General features: G+C 40.3%; 1 protein-coding gene and 1 long non-coding RNA gene across 10 annotated transcripts; one reads left to right on the forward strand and one right to left on the reverse strand.

Moving 5' to 3' along the window:
• The first annotated feature begins 1,153 nt into the window (after positions 1-1,153).
• LOC133277934 (uncharacterized) lies at positions 1,154-8,828 on the forward strand. The gene is made up of 3 exons (XR_009746390.1): positions 1,154-5,531; positions 6,053-6,202; positions 8,706-8,828. It is a non-coding gene; the product is annotated as an uncharacterized LOC133277934 (long non-coding RNA).
• RAD51C (RAD51 paralog C) lies at positions 5,813-23,754 on the reverse strand. 9 transcript variants are annotated; one of them, XR_009746388.1, is made up of 9 exons: positions 23,613-23,754; positions 22,064-22,322; positions 21,677-21,843; positions 20,586-20,719; positions 17,895-18,026; positions 15,553-15,619; positions 12,233-12,293; positions 9,238-9,739; positions 5,813-6,119 (listed from the first exon to the last, which is right to left on the reverse strand). XR_009746388.1 is itself a non-coding variant. In XM_061470257.1 (9 exons), exons 1-9 carry the CDS (start codon positions 23,728-23,730, stop codon positions 6,018-6,020), a joined length of 1,101 nt encoding a protein of 366 aa, XP_061326241.1. In that variant the 5' UTR covers positions 23,731-23,754; the 3' UTR covers positions 5,813-6,017. The 9 variants fall into 9 exon arrangements, 7 of the variants coding, with proteins under 7 accessions (XP_061326241.1, XP_061326243.1, XP_061326240.1 ...); XM_061470257.1 differs by having other exon boundaries at positions 9,679-9,739; XM_061470259.1 differs by lacking the exon at positions 9,238-9,739.
• Positions 23,755-23,987: the final 233 nt, after the last annotated feature.

Below are 23,987 nucleotides of genomic sequence, written 5' to 3' on the forward strand. Positions count from 1 at the left end.
AAAGGAATGCAGTGAGAAGGCTCCTGTTGACAAGCTGCATCAAGCTCCAGTTAATTTTCTTAGGTGCAGTCTTTGTTCAGCTGCAGTTTTAAAAAGCACAGTAACTTCTGTTACCACAATTTTACTGGCTCCTTTACCATAAGTACTGTATTAGGATGTTCTTAAATACCAAAATCCTTCTCTCTGTTTTTTTTTCACTCTCTCTTTGTTTGTTTTGGATTTTTTAAAGTTTTTAAGGTCAGGTCAGCTTTTCCAGTTTAATAATCAAAGATTCTTCTGAAATATCCAAATCCATTGCAAAACATAGGATTTCAGTCCTGTACACCACTTCGCAGCTGTCATGGAAATTTCCAATCCCATTCCAAAGGAAAATTCCATTTTCAGCCTTCCATTCAGACCTCACTTTAGGAAAGGTGGTTCTTTGAATAGCAATAGCGAGAGACAGGATATTAGTCCATGTCTATTTCGTTAGATTTGGAAATCTGTTGAAGTAAAGCATGTGTAAGAAAGAGCTAATGAAAAGCTGAGCCCCTCAAAAGGACTCAACAGATCTGGAACACTGTCAAAGCAGATACAGCACAACATGCCTTGTTTCTTATTAAGAAAAACAAAGTTTGTTACATGGTAAACCTTTGATTGACTGACCAAAGTGGGCTTGTAGATTAGTGCCCATGGGATTGCTGCAGCAAAACACAGCTGACCACGTAACACTTAGTAATGTGGTCTGGATGTTGTCAAATCATGAGATCATCCTGCAGGCAGGAGCACACCAGAGTCCAGTATCTTCTCATTAAGGCTGATCCACTTCAGCAATCAGTCACTCTTCATCAGCATAATTTCCTTTTACTGCTAAACAGAGATGAGGGGCACAGACCTCCTGGATATCAGCAAACAACAGAAGAGCTTGCTGGCAGTGCTACTGTGCCAGGGCCTTCCTCTGTACTTTCTACTTTTGCAACACATTTCATCTGAGGCTGAAGTCCCACAGTACCATACTGCCTGAATGTAACACTACTGGAATTCCTGAGCCTGCAAATCACTTCTGCTCACAGGAGGCAATACAAAGGGATGTACTGCTTCAATCCCATTTATGTTCTGTTCTAGGGGTATAACAGTGAGTGCATATTCTGCGCTTTTAGGGTGGAAAGTGAGGTTCATCCTACAATGAGAGCAAAATTTAAGGCAGGTGCCTAGTGGGATTGAAAATACATTGGCTCTTCCATGGACTTACTTTAAATGACTTGTTCATCATTTCACTGCAGATTAGATCCCTGATTCTGTGATATTCTGCTCCAGTCACAAGACCTTGAATTTTACAGGCATGTACTTAGAAATGCCTTTAAAATTATTTTTTTTAAAAAATCAGTCACAAGAGTGCCAGAAAGCAACCACTGCTGTGTCTATTATTTTTGTAATATATGTGCTATAAGAGAACAGATAAAATAGAGTGGTAGGATTCATAGATTTTGAAGTATGTATGCAGTGGGTGGACAGTCTCAAATTCTATGATTTAGCCACAGAAATTTTTGCTAATTGTAAAAAGGAAAAAAAAAAGACTTTTAAAGAGATACATTGGTGTGATGTATTCCTTAGCATGTACAGCCAAATGTGTAGTAAGTTTATACAGCAAAAAAGGTGTCACAAATTATGTTACAGTCTCATATTAACATGCTAGACTTCAGAGGCATAATTTTCATGCTGAGGAGACTTGTTCTTGAGCCCAAAACATTTTATTTTATCAACATCTATAATACAAAAAAGAGTCACTAATGTAGTTGTAACTGTGTTGCTAAAAGTGCAGTGGTTCACACTAAATAGAGTATTAGAAGTACACGTGTCATAAATTTCTAACTCCAAAATAATGCAGTGTGAGATACCAAACTGAGCAAGTATTCAAACAGCATGTTTTAGAAAAGCATCCAGATGCAATTAGAACCATTTATTGAGGTCTGTAGAGATTCCTTTTTGCTTTCCCATATACATCACTAGATGTTTTGTGTTTTAAATATTCCCCCTTCTTATTGTTTGAAACTGAAATGTGATTTATTTATTTTATTTTATTTTGTATTGTGATGCTTCTCTGGCTTTATTTAAATCAATGACAAGTAATTCTTGTAATGAACAATATTAGCTATAATTCTTGAAGAATCAATTAGTAAAATACATACTTTTCTATGGATCCTTTCAGCATATCATCCAACATTTTTACTGGTTGTGCAGTGCTTGAACTATTGCTTTTAATACCGTTTATTATTTCTACAGGTATAGTTAAAACTGCGTAAAGCTTAGACTTCAATAAATAGTGCATATTGCATGAATATTTCTTGCTTGTAGGAAGCAAGACAGTATCTTACAATCTAACAGTGGGTGCCTTTATGAGTGAAACTCGGAACTGGGAAGGGGGCCAGTTCCCAGTGATTTCATTCTTCAGTATAGAACATTAATGCAGGATCTTGCAGTAGCCAAAGGAAGAAGCCAACTCTCCTGACCCTAATCATCCAAAATGACACTATGGCTGGAAGCCACAAGACATTGGGAACACAGCCTGGGGAGCCAGGGAGAGGGGAAGCCAAAGAGCAGGTAGCAGCTGGCACTGGTTCCTCAAGTCGAGAGGAGGACTGGTGCGGAGGAGGCTTGGGCAGGCTGCTTGGCGGCCCTAAGGCACTGCCAGCTCCAGCAGCCGGTGCCACATTTCCCTGCAGCTAGCCTCCTGTGTGTATACTCTTAGCCAGGGCCCTTTCGTATCAGCTGGTTTGGGAATTGCAGGTTAACTTCCCTGGTTCTCATTCCATAAAAAGACGTATTATATCCCCTATGTATTCTGTTGTAACATTTATGTTACTTCAATGTGCTTTATTTATTCCATTTCCCTCAAAGTACTCTATCTTAGGACAAGAAAGCATCAAACCGTATTTAAAAATTTCATCAAATGTATTTCATACAGAATTAGCATGTGTTAAAACAGTATAATACAGCATAATGTGCCTTTCTAAATAATTATGATCCCCAGGATGGTAAAGACAATCTGAGAAGCTGGGACACAATGACTTCTCTTTCCAACTTAGGTATCTTCTTTTGTTCAGAAAAAGGATGGAGTTAAAAAGGCAGGCAGTAAGGATTTCAACAACACCTTTGTTGTTAATCCATGAAATACCTTACATTCTAAGTTAAGAGCCCCCAAATAACTAAATTCAATAGAAAAATAAATGTTATGTTTTAAATGTACTTTTCTCAGCACTGTATTCAACATCCAGGTTAGCAGCTGAATTGCCTTCCACATTAGCCAACAAGTTTGTAATTGACTTCACTACAAGACTGTAATTGCAGAACTTGACCTTGGCTACATCTTCTTACCTTATGTTAAGCTATTTCTTCTTCATGTTTTCTTAAATTTATTCTACTTGGAAGCTGTTTAGCTTCTCAGTGTTTCATAATGGAAAAGGGGCAGAACACATAAAACCAGGAAGAAATAAATTGGTTTTGTCCCTGTCCAAACTGAAGAGTTTCAAATCATGGTTCTGGGCTTGAGAAGCAGTATACTGTGACCGCAGTGTTTTCCTGTTGGCGAGCCCTGTGGTAGATGCTGTGTTCTTGTTGTGGTGACAAAGTAGGATCTTACACCACAAGTAAATGTCATCCCTACAAAATGGAATAATTCTAAACTCAGCATGATAGTTAAAGCTTTTGGCTTTCAGAAAACTGGGACTGAAGCAGCAAGTCAAACAACCTGTTTTATTTTTGACTCAGTTCTGTGACATTATCTAGTCAGAATCTTACTTTCTGTGCAGTCATAGAATTCTCTCATTCCACTCACTGTTGTGCACTGATGCTGTGAAATGTAAGAGAGTTCCAGGCACACGTAAGAAAATATCAACTTGCCATGGAAGATTTATTGTTGAGGCAACGGTCAAATTCTTTCTTTATACTCATTTCTAAGCCTGGAACAGCTTCCTTGTCTCCAGCAGATGAGAACAAAATCTAGCTCATTTAATCTAATTTTGTCTCAGCCAACAGATCTTTCTCTCTAGTTCTGGTCTGCAGAGCTGATTTTTATTATAACTTCAATATAAAAAAAATAAATAAATCTCAGCACAGAGAGCCTCTGGTGTCTCCTCTGGATGTTTTGTAACTCCCACTGTTCACCAGTAACTGTACAATTTTTTTAGTTTGATAATGATGCCTGGAATACTGGAAGATGTAACATGCACTCAGCCAAAATGATTTATCTTGGTATAACAGGATCAGCATCTCAGCTGGGGCTTCTAGATGCTACTCTACTACAAACAAAATAAGAGAACAACAGTCAGCTGAAATTAATAGTGTATTGGAGGCATGCCCTTACTCTCCTCGCACATGGAAGAACGTGTTGGGGATATTTAATCAGAGCACAGTAAATGGAGAGAAACGGATTTTTCCATAAATATCAAACACGGTGGAGAGCAGCTATCACTAGTAACCAGCAGTGCTTCTTAAAATCCTGCTACAACATTCTTAATGGATGGTTTTCCTTGTGGCTACGTAGGCATGTGTACTGTGCTAGCTCCCCCTTCATGCACTGCAATACGTAGGAAGCTATTATTCCCAAATGGAGCGTTTGCTGACATCACATGCGGTAGGATCCTTTTGTTTGCCTGTGTCTCCTGCATTGAAATGTTTGTCTGAGTCACAAATCCCACTGCCTTTCTTCCTGTGTCATGCTTGCTTGAGAGCTTCTCCCTGACTCACAGGTTTGAAATTTTGACACAGCCTGGGTTGCTGCGTAGCAGCTGAATACTTTTCCTTTTAATACTTTATTATGTAATTTATATCTAAACACTATAGTGATCCAGAAATCACTGCCACTTTTTTTTTTTTGCGGCTTTTTGAATAGACAGGTTTCGTGACTCAGATTCAGCACTGAATTTTGTTTCAAAGCAAAGGCAGCTTAGTGTTACTAAATTATAAATTAAAGATAGTGACTCCCACAACTTGAATTCTCTATTTAGCTTGCTGGCTTAGTTTCCTCAGCTATAACATTATCAAGCACTATGCCAGAAAGGGGTCATATATGTGCATGTGTACAAACACCTCTCATAATTGAAGTAATTACTATTTTGCACTGCAGTACCTTTCTTTCCCTCTAATAATCTGATAGATTTCTCTTACTAGAAAGGACAAAACCATGCTGTATTTTCAGTGTACATTCATTCCTTTATTTGGTTTAGATTTGGGAGCTGCTAATCTATATTGCTGGTGTCTAAGAAGCCTGGGCTTCCTCTTTATCAAAGCCATGAACAAAACAGATCCTGATTACAGCAGCTCACTGTGAATGCTTTGGTAAAGAATGAACATGGAAGTTAAGGGCTATGCAGCAGTTTGGTTTGAGCTTGATGATAAAATATTCTTTCTATGATAGAAGCAGAAAATTACCATGCTGGATTAAATCTTTTGTCCTTCAGATCTAGGTTTTCATCTCTATTGTTGCCACTAAAAGATAAATGAGAAGTTCAAAACAGTGCTTTGATTGTCCTTGATCAAGGACTTTGCGGCAGGTAAGGGCTAATGCCCCCATCTGGCACAGCTTTTAAGCATGTATTTATCTTAAAGCATCCATCAGCAGCTCCACTGCCTTTTGCCCTGGTCTGAGGCATGTGAACAGATTGCTACATGAAACCTTGTTAAAATTCAGATACACATAAAACCAGATGAATGGTCAAGACCTATGTCATTAAATATACTCTACTAGATGCTCGCATTTCATTGCTTTTTTACCCAGAGTAAAAAAACCTTATATTCTCCATCTCTCCCCACTCCCCCCCCCAAAAAAAAAAAGAGCTGAAGCCTCTTGTTATAGAAAACATAGAATTTTTATTATAAAATTATGCCATACACAAAGGAATTTCCTGCCACACAAATGTTAAAATAACATCCAGAGCAGGAATTTAAGTTAGTCTCTCAGGCTACCTTTGGTTGCACGTTGACTATGCAACTGTTCTCCTGTAGCACACATTTTTTAACATTCAACTTTTGAATCTCAATTACTTTTCCTCTTCTCTCCGTGGCCGTTTGCGAGGGTTCATTTCAGCACCTTCTGCATTTTGAGTGACAGCTGGAGGCTGCACGTCTCGGAAGCCATGAGACTGTGAGATATAAGCAAAATCATGTGATAACACTTCTATGGATATAAACCATGAGTAACCAGTTCCCAGAAGATCAGAATAAGGTATGATGTTGTCTTTTATTTTAGATGAGTGGCCACAGACCATTTTTAGACCAGGCTAAGTTCAGAACAGCAAGTCTTTTCACACGTGCCAACTAATAACTGAATCTCATCATTTTATTATTTTCACCAACCAGGCTATTATTTTCATTTTATCACTGATAACCCCTATGGCTGTGAAGCACTGCTTCTTTGTAAATTAAGTTGCCTATTTAAATAAATTAAAAGCCAAATCCTTCAGCCCTTATTCAAGCTTCCACAGAAGCAAGGAGATGACTGGATTAATTGCCTCAGTCATTTTCAGAAACAGAACTCTGAATTTCTAAAACCTAGGGTATTTTTCTTTCATGTATCTACTTAATGAACTGAAAACATCAATGAGACACTGTAAGAGAACAGCATATTTGAAACAGTCTCTAGACTGCAAAGACTGTCCCAGCATAGTAATTTATGGGACACAGTGGGATGAGAACCTTTAACTGCCAAAAACTAAATGTGGAAGTGAAAATGAGATGCTGCTACTCAGGAAAGAGCTTAAAGTGATCTATTTGGCTTAGTACCATTTGTATTTTCTGTTACTGTACCTCACAATTTAATGATTTTTAAAGATTTTTAAATATCTGGAAAAGCAGTTAGTTAATCATGTCATCAATGCAGATGGAAATACTGAGATGGGATGTGAAGCCTGTGACTGTCCATCTTCCCATCTCCCAGCAAATGCTGTGCAGGGAGCACTGCTGACAGCACAATGACGACTCTCACTGCAGTGCAGACTTAGAGAGGAAAAGGGGTTAATCTGAAAAAGAAATTGCTTTGGGGATCCTAAATACTCAGGTAGAGACAATGGGGGGATGATAGAATTTCATCTAAAGCTGACATTTTGTGTTGGTGCAGTGTGAAAAAGCAGGTAGAGTTACTATCAGACATGTGACTTTCCTAAAACACCAGTGTGTCCCACACTGAGATCAATCCAAAACAACGTAAAAACCCAATCAGAATGTTTTGCTGAAGTGTCCTACCTCTGTATTTCTATTTCCAAATGCCTCACCTCACGCAGCCTGCTAATTTTTCAAAGGAACAAACAGCAAGAGGTGCCACAAGGGCAGTATTTGTGCAGTCCCTCTGCTATTATAAGCAACTCAAGTGTTATTCTGAATAGCGTAATGGGGAATCTTCAAGTTTAGTGTTTCACTGTTGCTTGCATCTAATCTCTGCCATTTCCCTCAGGCACAAAGGTGGATCTGTAGCCAAGAATCCACTTAATCCAGCATGCTAGACTTGCAGCAAAAGCATTCCAATGCTTATAAAGGCCAGAACATGATAAAGTAGACTGCTTAGTATGGAGGTTTTGCTTTTAGTTAAAGCCCTTCTGGACAGAGTACCTCAAAATTACACGGTTTTTGTGTATATTATTTTGAAGTGGTTTATCTGTATATTTGTTAGTGAGTTTTAGGTATCAACCATGTGGGCAATGGAACCAAGGACCTACAAAGCTCAGTCTACAGTCATTTTGATTTTTTCTTTAACATTTTCTGGCAGCTACAGACTGCATCAAGGTTGACAAAAGCAGATGGCTTTATTACTTGAGTGGTGTTCTCATTGCTAGTCTGGCAGACCCTCCACAGTTCAGGGAAATACTGTTTATTCCTGCTGAGAATATAGGTCCTAGGGCTCTATCTTTTATAGTGAAATAATCATGTTACAGTACCTGGGAAATTTAGGTGGATCAGATGATATAATTACTCCCTTGTGCATAAATCAATTTACATTTCTATACTCTACATTTAAGAATGAATCCTTAACCAGCCTGTGAAAGAAAATACTTCATCTGATACATGTTCCACAGCTTCCACACTTGCTCAGAGTGAACAGCCGGTTTGCCAATGGTACCACAGTATCTAATTTGTCTAAGTCTAAACATCTTTGAGGAAATAGGCTTGAGGAATTTATTATTTTTTAATTATTTTTTTTTGTATGCTGGTTATGCATAGATGTGCTAGATCAGATTTGGAAACATGGAACACGTATTTACATTCTCCAGTTTAGCTGCAGAGATGGGAATGAGAAATGCTAACAGCAGACCGTTACCATCAGGCCTGAATTTGAGGAGTTAAAAAAAAACAGGAATAATACATTTTTTACTTCCAGAAACTGTCTGCTGAAGCAGCTCAACAGGATTACAGGAAAAACACTGGGATAATCTTTTAAAATTTTAACTAATCTTTGATTAGGATACACTCTCAACTGTATTTCAAAATTGTGTGCATCCACACTGAAGAAGAGAGTATATCTGTTTTATAATGCATACAGAACTGAAAGGAAAAGGCTATTAAACTGTCTAAGGTAAAGTCCATCTGTTTATCAGCTGGTGAGAAAGGGCTGAGCTCACATCGCACGATCCAAACAACTTTGGGATGTGGTCCCACTTATCCTTCCAGTCCTTACATAACATTTATATATATATTTTTTTTTACATATATATATTTGCAATATTTCTTCTGTCTAGGTGAATACATTCAGGACTGAAAAAGGAAATACCTATTCAATAGTTTGAAGATCTCATGGCAGCATTCAAATCTGCAGGAAGTGCTACGGCAGTGTGTTTCCGTGAGGACACGTGGCAAATAGGTATGGCATGTACCTATGTATCTGACATTTTGAGATATAAGAGTCGAGTGGTGGGGCTGGATTTTTTTTTTTTAACCTAAATACAGCTTAGGCTGTGTGTATTCTTATTAATATGTATCTAAGGACTCCACAAAAGAAAATCACAGGATTTAACTAGGGGTGAATAAGAACTCCAACCATAAGCTGGAAACTCCTCATGTGACAGTGGCAGAATAGAAAAATCTGTATATATTGGCTGGTCATAGGGTTACCAGTAGAATGGAGCTATGAAAGAGAAACACAACCTAGATTGTATCAGGCAATGCACTTAAAGCAGAGATGTGGAAATATGTATGGCACAAAGTACTGGTAAAACCTCTGCAATACCATGTGTGATTCAGCTCACCTTTGTCTTAGACAGAGAAACTCACCTGGAAGATGCAGAGAAGAGCCACTAAGGAAACAATAGCATACTACCTGACAAGGGAGAACGCAGCTTGGCTTGTCCAAGTCTCCCAAAATGAATGCTCAGCAAGTGTGTGATTGTTCTCTGTAATTGCACTTAGGCCAGAAGTTAACATCAAGGGCAGATAAAATAAGCAGTATTAGCAGAAGAACAAATGGGGACAGGCTGCCTATAAATTTGATCTGGAAATCAAAATGTTTTAATTCTAAGAGAACTAACATGCTGGGTCATTTTTCTAAAGAGAAAAGGTGCAAAATATTAATAAACCTGGAGACATCCCAGTATTACCAGTTACGTTCATAAGGCAACTGAAAAGCAACACTAAGAAAACATCATTCACAGATTTGTCTTTGTATCTGAAAATTCCTTTACAGCTAGCAATTTCCAGCCCAAAAGAAATACTAACTGTGATGTGATACGGTATAGTTGCTTCCTTCTGACTTGGTGATTTGTACAATGTAGCCAGCCTGGTTAAAGAAAAAACACCAGATAATTATGATTAGTGAATACAATAATAACAATTCCAAGTAGCCAAATGACTAGATTCAAGTTTTCCCCATAAACATGGGGTATGTGACCAGTGGAATTCTTATGTAGGTATTTTCATATAGGTATTTAAAGTGTGGATGCCAATTTCCCATCCTTATATGCCCTGTCAGCTCAAATACAATGTAGACCTACTAAAACGAGTGATTAATCACCGTTGTTTCATCACAGGATTTCATCATTTTTTAAAAAAATACTCATTATGAAGCAATTCCAAACACCACTTTTAAAATGCAAACAAGGTTTTGAGCACAATTTTTTCCTATTCTGTTAAGCAATCTTTCGTTCACTGACATCTTGACATTGGGAGATACCCTCAAGAATTCATATTCTAGGGAAGTTTTTTTTTTCCTAGATATTTCCCAGTCCTGTCAATATCACCTAGTCGATAGAGAAGGAGCATAAGATGTTCTATTTCTAAGCCTGATCTTGCCACTGACACACAGCATAACCTTGAGAAAATAGTCTCCTTGTATTTCTTGTCTAACTCTTTGATTTTGTGCATTTAGACTCTAAGCAATGCATCTTGATTTGTGGTAGCACCTAGCCCAATAAATGCCTGCTTTTAAGAAGACTGCACAGCAGCTCAAAAATAAGGGATTTTTCAACCAGTCCCAGGGCTGATGCTAGTCTAAACCATGCTCACCTCCCCAAAACTCACACTTAGGTGAAGCCAGTATGGAAAGTGTTCTGCTATCTGTATCAAGACACCCTGCCAAAGATCCCGTTAATTATTTTCAGGGTTTTTTTACCTCCCTGAGGTGCCATTCTATTAGAGAGCACGTAATTACAGCCTGAGGAACACTGCCACTTCACATTAGCTACACAGGGAATTCCTCAGAACATTTAAGGGGTGGGTTATACTTCACAAAATAGCCTAAATCTGAAGCTGCAGAAGCCACACTTTCACAAGTGCTCAGCTGGAGCTCTGCTGCATGCCTCTGACTCAACAGGATCTTACCTCACAGCAATAAGCCCCCTTATAATTAAGCTCTGCCATTTTCAGTAGTAGAAGGAAAGAGACAGGTATCATATTAGGCCAAAGCACAATTAATAAAGAAGAAGGTGGCAAATGGATACTCAAATATCTTTGTGCCTCAATAGCTTAATATAAAAATAACAAGAAGCCCTGATGTATCATCAGGTATAGGTAGCTTGTGTGAAAAATGCAACAGAATGTAGCTATTGCTGCTTTTTACAGTTAGGCAGCTTTCACCGGAATTGCTGTGCTTCTGCTTGCCCTGCTCCATATTAGCTACACGTTTAGAACAGTAAATAAAACATGTTTGTCTATCTTTGGCTCACTTCCTGAAACATGTTATCTACAACCTTCCTAGCTGTTGGAGAAGAAAAAAAACCTCCTTAGTTTTGATACATAAAATTAACTTTTGTTCACTCTGCAATCACTGTGTTGATGCAACTTCTGTCTTATAAAGGCTGTTAACTGATCAGTGATGTTAATTTAATTCCAACATAAACAGCCTGCTGTAATCATTCTGCATTTCCTTCAAACTTAGACTTTAAAAAACCAAAACTCCACAAGAAAGTGTCACTGCCTGTCTCTTTCAGGTTTAACAAGCCAAACTATGCACAACAACATTCCAGCAGCATTTTTGTTCACTGTTTGCAGAAGATTAGGGAATTGAAGCAAGACTTCATAATCCCAAGGTGCTGCACTGTGATATTACACACAAGACAAATCTAACTGACCAGGAAAGAGAAGTGAGCTTGCAATATACTGAAGAGGAAAAAAAAAGAACCAGGAAACAGAACTTCATATGGTTTTTTAGAAGGGTCATCCTCATTCCTTTGTGCTGCTAAAATCATCCTCCATAACTCAGCTCTGAACTGGGAGTAAATGAAGCTCTTCCTGCAGGTCATTGTAACTTGGAACCATCCTGCTACATTCAAAAGCAGAAAGGTTCAAAGGCTGCCACTAAGGCTCAGGGCTCAGCAAGCTTTTTCTGTCCTGAGAATTGCTACCTAGGTGGAAAGCTACCTTTGGCATCTTTGGCTTTGTACTGACTGGGGCCTAAAAGGCTGAAGCAAAGACATTCTACTCCCTGCTTAACAAAATACAGAGAGTAAAAATTTCTACTTAGGCACCAGATCCTCAGTTCTTGTGTCTGAGCAGCTGCCGTTAGGATGTTATAGTTTGATGAGACATAGCATCTTGTCAGAAAGAAAGTACAGCACTGCAGCAAGCTGACCATGGTGAGAGGGAGGAGCATGACAGTTCAGCCCACGCTGTCTTAGCCTGAACTAGAAAGCTCTTCTTGAGCTGCAGTAGCCTGGGACATGGCAGAGCAAAGCTGGAAGTCACGTTCAAATCTTTGTTTGGCCATTCAGGGAAGGATTCTCAAATTATCACATTGGTCAGTGTTATGTACTTCACTGCTTACACTTTCACTTACCTCTGACTGTTGTCCCAGTGAAAGATTAAACGGACAGTAGCAGCATGTCCCCAGCTTTCTCCTGAGTGACACAAAATAGAGGCCATTTTATTTATGCTCCTATAGCAGCACCATCATCAGTAAATTAGACCAGTCTTCCAAAAAACCTCTATGATTAAACATATATACACCTTTCTCGCAGTAATAAATCACGTATTTTGTATCAATGTGCAAGGATTTCACAACTAGTTTACCAAGTACACTGAGACAAGGAATAACCTCTATAATCAGTGTTTTATAGAAAGCTTGATGCAGTACTTCCATATTTGTAGAAAGATTTTCTATATAACTAATAAAGGACAGGTACTAGACAAGTCTTGAAAACAGACATAGCATTAAGAAAAGATTTTTCTAATTACTACTGAAAGAGCCTAGTTGAGTATGGCTAAATCCTACTTCAAAATTCTGATACTCTGCCTCTCAGGAATAATTATGAGCAAACATCACTCCCTTTGGGATACAAGCTTTGGGAGAAAAGTCAATGATTATTAAAGTATTAAGGGCCCCTGAAGCAGTCTTCTGCTTCTGACAGCAAAATGCAAAAGAACACAACCAAATGCAAGAGGGAGGGCATGGTGGAAAGAAAGAAGGAAGTTTGGATTGTTATCCTATTTCAGGGGAAATAGTCCTGTTGTTTCAGTTCACACCTGACCATGAGCTCAGTCAATTTATAGACAGTTTTATTGGGTGTTTTCCTCCGTTTATCCCTGGATACAGTCAGTAGTCCAAAGATGGACTGCATTTGAAACCAGTCATTTTGTTTCAGTGCTGCAAGCCTCTCCTCTTCACCTCCATACAGCCCCATTAACTTCTGAATCACTTGTTGGTCTGCATCATGTCACTAGCCCCACATGCCCCATGTGCTCTGGTGTTCATTACAGCACAGAGAAGACAAAAAATAAGATTCAGCTGTAATGAAGACCTAGACCCTGTAGGTATCTTGCTAGACCTTGCTCCACTATATGCAAGTTGAGACTGAAGATTCTAGTCATCAGATACAGTTCTGAGTCAGAGATCAAAACACATTTTACAATGGGTACAAATTCCACACTAGAATGTTTCCAACTGTATCGAGTATGAAAGAAAAATGCTACGGTAAAATGGGGTATTTCTGAGTTAAACTGGCTGCAGATTTATATTTGACCTCCTTTCTAAATATATCCAGTAGAAATGTCTAGGAACACCCAGCTTAGCTATTACTAGTGGGAAAGAAAGCTGTCCTCTTCATAAAGCTCTTGACTTAATACCTTGCAGCATCTGTGCCTTTTTTTCCCCATAATTAAGAAGTTCCCTTCTGCTGAGAAGCTGAATAAGAGTTTAGAGATTAATGCTCTTGTGAAATCTCAGAAAAGGCTGTTTAGGATAGGGGGAATATCTCTTAACCTAAATATTTTAACAACTGGTGCAAAGTTTCACTTTTGCAGAGTACATACAACTCAACAATACTGTATGTTTACTACGCACCCATTCTGGTGAGAATCACAATCAGTATATGGTCAGTGTGGGTGAGGTTATGTCGAATTAAATATTTGTAAAAGAAAATATGCACAAGACAATACGTGATATCTTTGAATTATAACCTACTCTGTATGTCTTCACATTCTTTACTATCCTTATGACTCCATAAACACACCACCTTTCAAACACTGGCTACTGAAATAAAAAGACAGAATCTATTAACTTGAATTGAGTTTATAGCCAGAAAGGCTGCCAAAAATAATATATCAGAGAGCAAGAAGCAAAAATGACAAGAAGGGTCAGACACTAGAAGCTGGGTCTATATCTGCGTGCACAGCCCAAAATTCCACATTCTTCACATGCTCGATGGAGACAGTCTGTATTTGTTCATTTTATCTTACATCTCTGCCAAATGGTTCAATGCCTGTACAGACACTGGGAATTATCTTTGCCTTTGTGTGTGTCCCCTTCTCCCTCTGCTCCGGAACAAGGGAATCATTACTTAGTCCACAGAAACTGAAGCTGTGGACAGAGGATTTGTTGCCCTTTAAGTGTACCATAAAATAATACAAAGTTATGACCTGAAAGAAGATTTAAACACTGAGCTTTTTCTTAATGTGTCAAAATCTCTACTTGAGAAGAACTGTTCTATTTTCCCCTGTGACTGCAGCAAAAGAATCTGTATGAGGTACTCTGCTCATTACAGGGCAAAATTGAGCAGCCTGTAAAAAACACTTAAACTCACTCTAGACAGGCTGTAGTTGAGGATCCCACACATAACTTCTCTCTATGCCGTAACTGCACTGAACAATGGGTAGGGAGCTCCAGCTATGCAGCAAATATGCAATGACTTTGCAAATAATTAATGGAACATGCTCAAGTGCAATGGCAAAATAAACAACTTAAACTGTTCTGGAAAAGCAGTAGATGATTCTCAGCGAATTGAAGAAATTGCAGCATAGTTTGAAGTGTGCAACTATTAAGTTGTGTTATTCTATTAGTGGTTTAATCTGTTCATCACCACATTCCTGCTAGAGGTTTACTGCTCCCAGGTCCATCCCTGCATTTTCTGTAAGATACTCACCAGCCAATTGCAGTCTAAATTACTTGATTTATCAGAGGTTTACTTATTATTTAAATGGCTCGAATTTCACTGGGCCACTTTTGGCAGAAATGGCTTAGGAGACAATCAATAAACAGCTCAGCCAGCATATAGGATGCAGCAGTGACCTCAAGCAGGGGTAGTGGCCTCCTTAGTTGACACAGCCACAGCTAGGATAAAGGTAACAGCCTAGATCCTCAGGGGAAGGCTGCAGTACATTAGCTGTGCTTCTAAAAAGCTACTTACTCAGAGCTCTTAGTATCTAGTGCTTCCCCATAAAGGGTGATGCAGTCATCTTAAAGGAATGCTGATAGATTTAATAGCAAGTTTAGCATTAACATTCTTGGTTTTTAAAAGGGAAAAAAATATCCAACAACACTCTCAACCTGTGAGTTTCTGCAATCTGAAAATGTCACTACTTTTAAAAATATTTGTAATCCCTTTTAAAAAATCTAAGCAGGATTTTAATCTGCACACCATGCTTGAGTTTAGAATAAAGTTTGATAGCTGCTCATTATACTGACAAAGCTGCCATAGGTAAACACTACTGCAGAGTTCCACAATACTAGCCTGAGACCCATCTGGAATGGCTTTCACCGTGGATTCTGCTACACTGCAGAAATTCAGCAAGCAATTTCATTTTCTTTGCACACAATGCCAAAAGAAACAAAGTCATATATTTGAAGATAAACTCAATTTTCAGCTCAAGCTAAACGCCTACCTAAAGCAGGTACCAGTGTGGACTGGCTCTGTCCAATCCTTGTTGTCATTTGGTTTGTCAGAACTACCTAAAAGAGGAAACAGAAGCACACAAACAAGAAAATCTCCAGAAAATAAGCACACTGGTGGGAGGGAAGAGAGCCATTTTTCAAAAAGCTTTTAACAATAAAGTAGTTCCTCAGGTGAAGATCCATGTTAGCAAGAAGAAACTGTAAAGGTGCCTCATCTGCTCAATAGCCCAAACAAAATAATAGAACCCTGAAAAATGTATTTTCCATTTGCATGGGAGGTAGATTTCTTTCATTCAAGACTTGAAAGAAACCTAAATTTCTCCCTCCCCAAGGGATGCAAACTGTATATTCCACTGTATTTGTACTAAATACTGTTTGGATCTGTATTTAGGTTCACATGACTTGCACCAGCCCTCTGTAAAGAGACAGCTTTCAGTCATTGGCATTAATGAATTTGGTGCTGCTGCTCAAAACATGCATAAGCCTAGTGATTAACAGAATTTCTGTGCCTTGTCTTCTAAAAATGCGCAAGTGGGTACAATACAAAGCAGAATGAAAAGTGAACAGACAGAGCGGGGGAGTGTTTTCGCAGCACAAATCACTTGTAGGAGGTTCACAGACAGTCTAGGTTAGATCCCTGGTAGAAGTGGGGGTGGGTGAGACAGAAAAGAGCCAGGAATATTAATTGCAAAGTTCATTAAAAATTAAAAATAAAAAAATTGTACCTATCTTAAACCTATGGGGTTTTCATTGTTTGACATGCTTGTACAATTCTTGCTTGAACAGTTAAAGTGTGCTAGAGCAAGCAACTCCACTGAGCACAGAGGGCACACACCTAAGACATTTACATAGCTGACATCCTTAAGGCATGTACTGTGTATTTTAGAAAAGTAACTCATCATATATGGATGGTAACAACCCCAAACAGGCTCCCTGTTTCACTGGAGCTGGAGATGGCCTGCTCTGGACATCATAGCACAACCCACTGAGTTCAGCTTTAGAAACTAAACAAACTCCCATCCATATTAAGAGCATTCAGTCTGCCCAGCTTTGCTGCCCAAGGAGCAATCTCTGGCATGCAGCTGAATTTAGACTGCTTGCAAGCTACATGGAACTAACTCAAAAAACTAACAGGAGGGCCACTCGGAGCTAAATCATTTCTGAAGCTCTGTGTTTATTGCTTCTGTAGCAAGTGTTTATTCAGCAAGTGCTTGTACTAAACTGCTCACTTGTTCAATAGAAAGAAGTGACATATGTGCCCCTTGACCAAAGAAAAACAGACTGTACAATGACAACTGCTCTTGTTCAAGGTCACCAGGTACCAAATTTATGAGTGAAAGCACTCAGTAAACTGGAGGCTGTGCAAAATCAAGCAGTCATAAAACATTCACTTCCCTTGGTACCCACACCAGCAAAAAGCTTCATATTTCATTTCAGGATGACAGAGAGGGTATGGTTTGAGCAGCAAGCCCAATCGCTTCACCAGGGCGGAATGTAGAGCTGTGTTCCGTCCCTTCCTGCAGCTATCAGAGGAAGCACAAGGGGAGGCTTATTTTTAGCAGTGAGGAACAAAACCCATTTGCACCAGAGTTGTGGGTGACAAGGCTGCAAGTCACCTGGAAAGAATTGCAGGCACAAGTACCATTTTGAGATGGTTTAAGCTCCAATTCCTGAACAATGTTTTTCTGTACTGTAAAGGACTTGCTGAAACAACTTCTGGAACAGATGTAGCTTCTGAGTGCCATCTGCTGGCTACTGGGCTGCAGATTTGCTGGCCTCCATCTTGGCGTAAATGACATAGAAACAATGCCCAGGAAGGAAGCTGTGAGTTTCCATGGATGCCAGAAGAGCAAACCAAACCAGCAGATAAAGTGCTTTTCCTCCCTAAGAACAGTTCCTCCACTAAGACTGTAGTTTATTTTTAAACAAAGAGTGGACAGTATTTGGAACTGCCGAATACTCTGATGTATTTTTTGTGTGTGTTCTATAGGTAGAAAGTCACCAAAGTCATTCCTTGTCCAACCAAATCATTAAAAAGATTATGTGAAACAGCACGATAGATTGATATGCTACCAATTAATTAAGATCCACAGGATGTTTTTAATAAAGATTTTACTTATTCTGGCAAGTCTAGGAATTTTCCACCCAAATAGTTTTGCCTGTGCCCCACCCCACGCCCCAGTATTTACTAGCTAAACTGGCAAACACGGATGTAGAGGGCATTCTTGCAGTTTTATTTTGCTATTTCCAGCAAATCACATTTGCTTCATTCTTTGAAATGCATTTATTCTAAAGTAGCATCTTTTCTGATCTAAACCTGCGCCAGACTTACTGCTGACTTATGATCATTTGCTATGATGATCAGCTGCTGCGCCAGACCATTCAAAAGCCTTGTCCGGAGTGAGAGGTCTTCAAACTCATGGCGAAAAGGAAATGCAATTCCATCAACTACCACCAGTCGGACCTAAACGTGGAAGAAAAGGAGAACTACCTTTATTATCCTACAAGCAAATGACAAAAAGCAGCAAGACATCTTTTTAAGTGCACTGGAATGTTTTGTATAAGGTGATGACAACCTTATTTCATACTCAAATGTGCATTAACAGCGTAACACCTATTGTCTCTAGATATATACTGGGAACAATCAGCACTCCATAAGAGTGCAGAGTAAACAGCTCCAAGCTTTGAACACACGAAGACACTTGCTAAGTGCAGTACTGCTTTATTAAGGGATACTAGCTCAGACTGTAGCTGCACTAGCTTAAACAAAATGCTGCACTAATATATCCCATTAGTTAAGGCAGCACAGAGCTCTTTCCAGTTCCAGAGCTTGCTCACTTAGAGCTGACTTCTCTGGAGCACCCCATACAGAATACAAAATAATAAACCTGGACTTAAAGCCTTGCAGAAGAGGAGCTGGAGAAAAATAAATTGTTAAACACGAAGGTTGTACTCCATGAACACTAATTTATTTCACCTTTTCCCTCAAAAAATAAATCCTAACAAGATTAGAACACATGCTGTCTGTAGTCACTGTTAAGATAGATCACTGATACAGAATCAGATGAGTTATCTGAGAAACATGGAGTTGAACTGATGCATGAAGACATTCCAGACACTGTGCAATGGAGCTGAGTATCTATCTTGCCTGAAGATGTTTGCTTTGCTGAATTGTTTCTTTTGTAGCAATCATTAGCTGAAGCTTGAACACAATGCTGCTGCTGGCCCATCACCCTCAAGACACTAGATAAACATTAGTCAGGGACTTTGATTTATTCTAACTTCATTTGCTGTGGCTGTTCTGATGACCCAAGTCATCAGTGTCTGAAATACAGAAGGGAAATGGATAGTTTTACAGCATCTACATGATCAGATGTCACTCAAATCCTAGGTATCTGCAAGTCCTTGCATTAATGCACAAGATAACAAATGGGAAACAACACAAGAACATGGGTTGTCTCTATTATAGATTTAACTCATTACTGGGAAGTCGCTTTGTGACTGGAACATGCAAGCTTGCCGCAAACATCACTCTGTGAAATGGCCCTGAACCTCCAAATGAAAAAAATTACTTGTGCTAGAATGGAACATATACATACATATAACTTGCCTATCAGATTAATATGTCCAGGTAGGATGCAGATTAGTTTATTTTCTTGCAGTGGTTACTTCCTATAAAATAACAAACAAGTAGACGTAAAGTATTCCAACATAGGCTGTATAGAGAAAGCTTGGTAACAAATGCCTTCCCCATGCCAGTGCGTCTCTACTAGACCTTAAAGAACTAGATTTATTATGACAAGAATATTTTCTAACATAGCCTTTTTCATATTATTGGCCTCTCTCATATTCTTAACAAGATCTCAAACTAATTCCTGTTTCCAAATGACACTCTACAACTAGGTCTCTCAAAAAAAAAAAATACCTAAAATCTGTAGGTTTCTGTGGTCCCAGTCTCAGCTCCAGGTCTGCACACTGGGATCAGACTAATTTTAATGAGAGCTGGACTGCAATGAGCAATCTGTCAAGTCACTTATATCCTATCCAAGGAATCATCAGAAGGTCTTATGGTTCTCCTGCAACCTTCAGTAGTATTTCAGGCTCCAGGCCAAGCACAGATAATCAGCACAGATGGTACCAGAGAACTGCAGCCCAATGCAACTGTGCTAATGCAACTGTACTTTCCACAAGAGCAAACATAACAGGGCACCGTTAGTACCTGGCAGAGAAAGGGAAATACCAGACTACACTAAGCAAAAGAAAGACTCCCATCTGTGCTTTCAAGAAGATAACAGCTTCCAAAAACTGAAATTACATACAAAAGACAATTTAACTAAACAACACTGATTTGTGCTCCATTAGAATGGGGTACACTTCATCTTTCCCAAATCCTGTTAGAACCTAAAAATCTGGAAAAGAGGTGCTGAAAATCTGCCCTACAATAGCATTTCACTAAAACGCTAGGAACTAGGAAACTTTTTGGCTGTAGTTCACCCAAGAGTCCAACTGCAGGCTCTGGCTGCTTGTAGCAACAGAAGTGTGGGAAAGAAGAAGTCCCTTTGTGTATGTCAGGATGGTACAGAATGCTTCTGGTCCTCAGTGATCTTCTACGACAGAAGTGAGTGGCACTAAGCCTTTTTGATCCCCCTGCATCATGGTCATCACACATACACCTGGGTCAGAGATTCTTCTGTAAAGCAGTTTTATAACGATTCAGAACTCGGTGCTTATAGAAACAAAACATGTGGCAACAGAGGTCCAGTATCTTCACTTCAAAATGGAGATTCAGAAAGATGGCAGCAGTGGTAGCAAAAGCAAATTGCTTTCAAGAGTAATTGGGATGGGAATGACAAAGCAAACAAGCAGCCAAGCTTACATTTGTACTCCACCATCAGCCAATACATTACTGCCAAGCTGACAAGGTACCCAGGCGTTACTCATGTTACTCTTACTATAACAGCTGAGCAACCTTGAAAATCCTTAGTGTGAAGACGAGTGGTATCTTCCCTGATATAATCCTTACCTTTGAGTGCTCCGAAAGAAAGTCTGGGAGGAGGTAGACCTGTGCAAGAAGCTCTATGTAGTCACGGCAACGGAAGTAATATATGTGAGAAAGGATACTTTCAACAGAGAAAGTCTCCAAAGCTTTTAGATGATCTGAGAACAGATAAACAGATGAGTAAATGAGTCAGAAGTCTGTAATAGCATATTGCTACTTTCATCATTCTACCGAACGATGCCCTCCACATATAGCAACAGCAGAACCCCCGGAAACAGAAACAGTCAAGGTACAGAGTGTGGGAAACATACCTTCCATCTGGCTTGAAAGTCAAGAAAGTGGTGAGCAGATGCTATCTCAGCATTCGCACACAGATACACCAGAGCCTCCAAGGGAGTGCTCCAAAAATGAAAAATCTACTTCTGAAAATAGAACTTTTCCAGTAAATCATTTTCAAGCCAGATCACCACCAGAGGACAACACTGACTATTAATCATCTGTTGCTTCATGTACAGGTAGTAGCTCATTTAATATGGTGTCCATTCAGTTCAAACAGAAGTTTGCTGCATAAAATACTCTTAAGAGTAACACAAAAGTTGTGTCAGTATCCCCAACACACTGATGAGTTCTAGAATTCTAGAACTACTCTTCATTGAATGCATCTTGGCTATATTGACCTCATGAAGGAGGTGAACTCCAACTACAGTTTTACAGTATGGGGCTTCAGCAGCAACGCTGCCTCTATTGTTCCTCTTCCCTTTCCCCAGCTGTTCTTCCTGTCCCATATTATCCCTCAAGTTCTGCTGACAGAATTGTGTTTTGCTGTGAATTCATTCATTCAAGTGCTAAAAAAGAAAAAGAGGGGCAAAACCCCCTCCAAACTGTCACACAGAAGAATTATGCTTAAAGTGGATCAGCTCAGTCTGCAGCATGGGCTCCACATGCTGACGCTGTTTAGGGTATGATGCTTTATTTCAGGTAGAAATTAAAGACTGGCAGCAAGAACTTCTGGAGCCAACACTACTTCTGAAATGGTAGAACTGCAGCCCAGGAGTCACGCATCTCACTCTGATCCCCCAGTCTACGAGGCAGAAAGAAATGACTTGGCAACGTACCTTCTTCTTGATGAGCTTCAGCAATAAGGTGGCAATGCTGCACACAGGCAGCTGCAATATCCACTACTCTGTCTACTATAAAACTTCCTTCGGTATCAATGAACACAGCTTCTCCAGCTACACCTCCAAAGCATTCTGGGATCTGTACGTCTACCGCCAACTGCATACTGCCAGGGAAAACAGAAAAAAACAGATAAATATCCACGTCACAAAGCTCTCCCCTCCCCAACTCCTGAAGTGACATTTCTGCTGAGGAATACATGGAGCAGGAAGCACTGCAGCCATTATCATGATTTTATTTGTAATGCTGTAGAAGAATCAGAGATTGACAACAAGAAAGATAATCTCTCCTCAAAGAAACCCAAAAGTAATCTAAAAATGAAATACCATAGCTGTGTTTTCCCAACACCAGGTGCTCCACAGACCTCGGTGATTTTGGTTAGCTGCACACCACCTCCTAGAATATTGTCTAGTGCTGAACAAAAGGTGATGATGAAGCCCTGGGCTTGCTCTTGTTCCAGAAGTTCCAGGGCGGTGCATTTTCGGGAGGCACCTGATCTTGCAGCGGTCCTTGCTGCATCCCCATGACATTCCTGCCTCACAACCTGTAACACTTCCAGGGCCTCTTCCTTGGAGATTCCAGTTTCTAGAAAAGTCAAAAGCATGAAACACTACCTTATTTTTATAAATAGTGATTTATTGAAAGTACAAAGAGATAATTCAACTTGTTTTACAGAAACTGAATGTTCTGCAGTGTAACACAAAATATTAATCCTTTTAGTACAACGATGCATACAGCTTGCCAACATCTCTGGAACTAATTATATGATTTTCAGAAGAGCTCAGCAATGATGTCCTGTGTTCAGAATTCAGGTGCCAGTAAGCTGTCTGCAAATAGAAAAAATAATCAAAACTGCCGTTCACTACATGAGTGAGATCTGACAGAGCAAGTCACCTATTCTGCACGGAATGTCCCATCATATTCATTTAATTTCAAGCAAATAAAGTCCTGGAAAAGAAGTCAGGCTGCAGACTGGTAAGTGACAAGGACAGCTACTGATCGTGCTCCGAATTCTTGGGGTATTCCAGGGCTGTATACCTCATGTGTCACCTCTAGATTTGAAACACATACCCAGTAACAAAGATGAGACACCAGCAAACACCTCTGCGTGTCTGCCTTTACGCACATATATGTCAGACTCTAGCTACTTCACTTTGATCTTCAAGGCAAAACTATTACATCTTATTACAGATAATAAAACTATCATTAAATGTTTCTTAGAAATCTTATTTTAACTTGAAAAAGGTGACTTTCTGACTGCAGGGAAGTTTACTTTAAAGAACATACAGATGGGGAAAGAAGAGGAATGAGAGAGAATCCTTTGTTTTTTCCCTTTTCTGCATCCCATTGACACCCATCACTCACTGCAAGAAGAATCTTTTATCAGAATCATCGGGTTTTGTCTGTTTCTCTGCTCAGGCAAACCTGAAATCCGGGAAAGGTTTAACTCTGTCCATTCGCCCAGGCTCACTGGGGTCTCAGGCTGCGCAGGGGAGCTTCCCAGAGCCGAGCCACGGCCCTTCCGTATGGATCAAGCCCCTCACCTGCCTGAGCTGCTCGGTGTACACTAACCACATAGGATCACAGAATGGTTTCGGCTGGAATGGACCCTAAAGCTCATCCAGTCCCAAACCCCGATACGGGCAGGGACACCTTCCACTAGAGCAGCTTGCTCCAAGCCCTGTCCAGCCTGGCCTTGAGCACTGCCTGGGATGGGGTACCCTCCGGTAAGGTTAAACCTGCCGACACCCCACCCGCGCCAGTCAGCTACAGCGGAAAGGGAAGGGCTGCGGGAGACCTCGCAGAGGAATGGCGGGAAGCGGCGGAGGAGCCGCTCGCTCGCTCTCTCCCTTCCTCCCTCCCTCCCGCCGGTACCTTTGCTCAGCCCGCAGGGGCCGGTCTCCAGCAGCTCCTGCACCGTCTGGAAGCCGGCGCTAACGAGCCGAGTGCGCACCGCAGGCGCCAGCGGAAGGCTCCCCACATCGCGCTGCATGGCGCGGCCCCGCTAGGCCACCACAGCCCCGCCCACCGGCCCGACGGGCCCCGCCCACCACCGGCGGCGGGAAGGGAGGTGGAGGCGGCGGTGGCCTCTGCGCATGTGCGGTGCGTGAGGCTGTGAGCGCGTGCTGCGACCGTCGGGGAGGTATCGGTGAGGCGGTGAGGCGGTGAGGCGGGATGGGGTTGGGCTTGGGCCGTTAGAAGGGGCTGAAGCAGCCAAAAGGCTCCGGGGTGTGACCCGATCAGGGAACG

This window comes from Pezoporus flaviventris, unplaced genomic scaffold (assembly GCF_033815535.1).
Source record: "Pezoporus flaviventris isolate CSIRO_AGI_PZ_B2104156 unplaced genomic scaffold, CSIRO_AGI_Pfla_v1 ptg000063l, whole genome shotgun sequence".
NCBI classification, from domain to species: Eukaryota; Metazoa; Chordata; class Aves; order Psittaciformes; family Psittacidae; genus Pezoporus; species Pezoporus flaviventris.

Coding starts and splice junctions, on each gene's coding strand:
- RAD51C (XM_061470256.1), bottom strand. CDS start 23,730: ATGCAGCGCGATGTGGGGAGCCTTCCGCTGGCGCCTGCGGTGCGCACT. Junction 15,620..17,894: donor CAAATGATCATAAGTCAGCA/GTAAGTCTGGCG, acceptor TTCCTCTTTTAG/GTAGTTCTGACAAACCAAAT. Junction 12,294..15,552: donor CACACTGGTACCTGCTTTAG/GTAGGCGTTTAG, acceptor TGTGTCACTCAG/GAGAAAGCTGGGGACATGCT.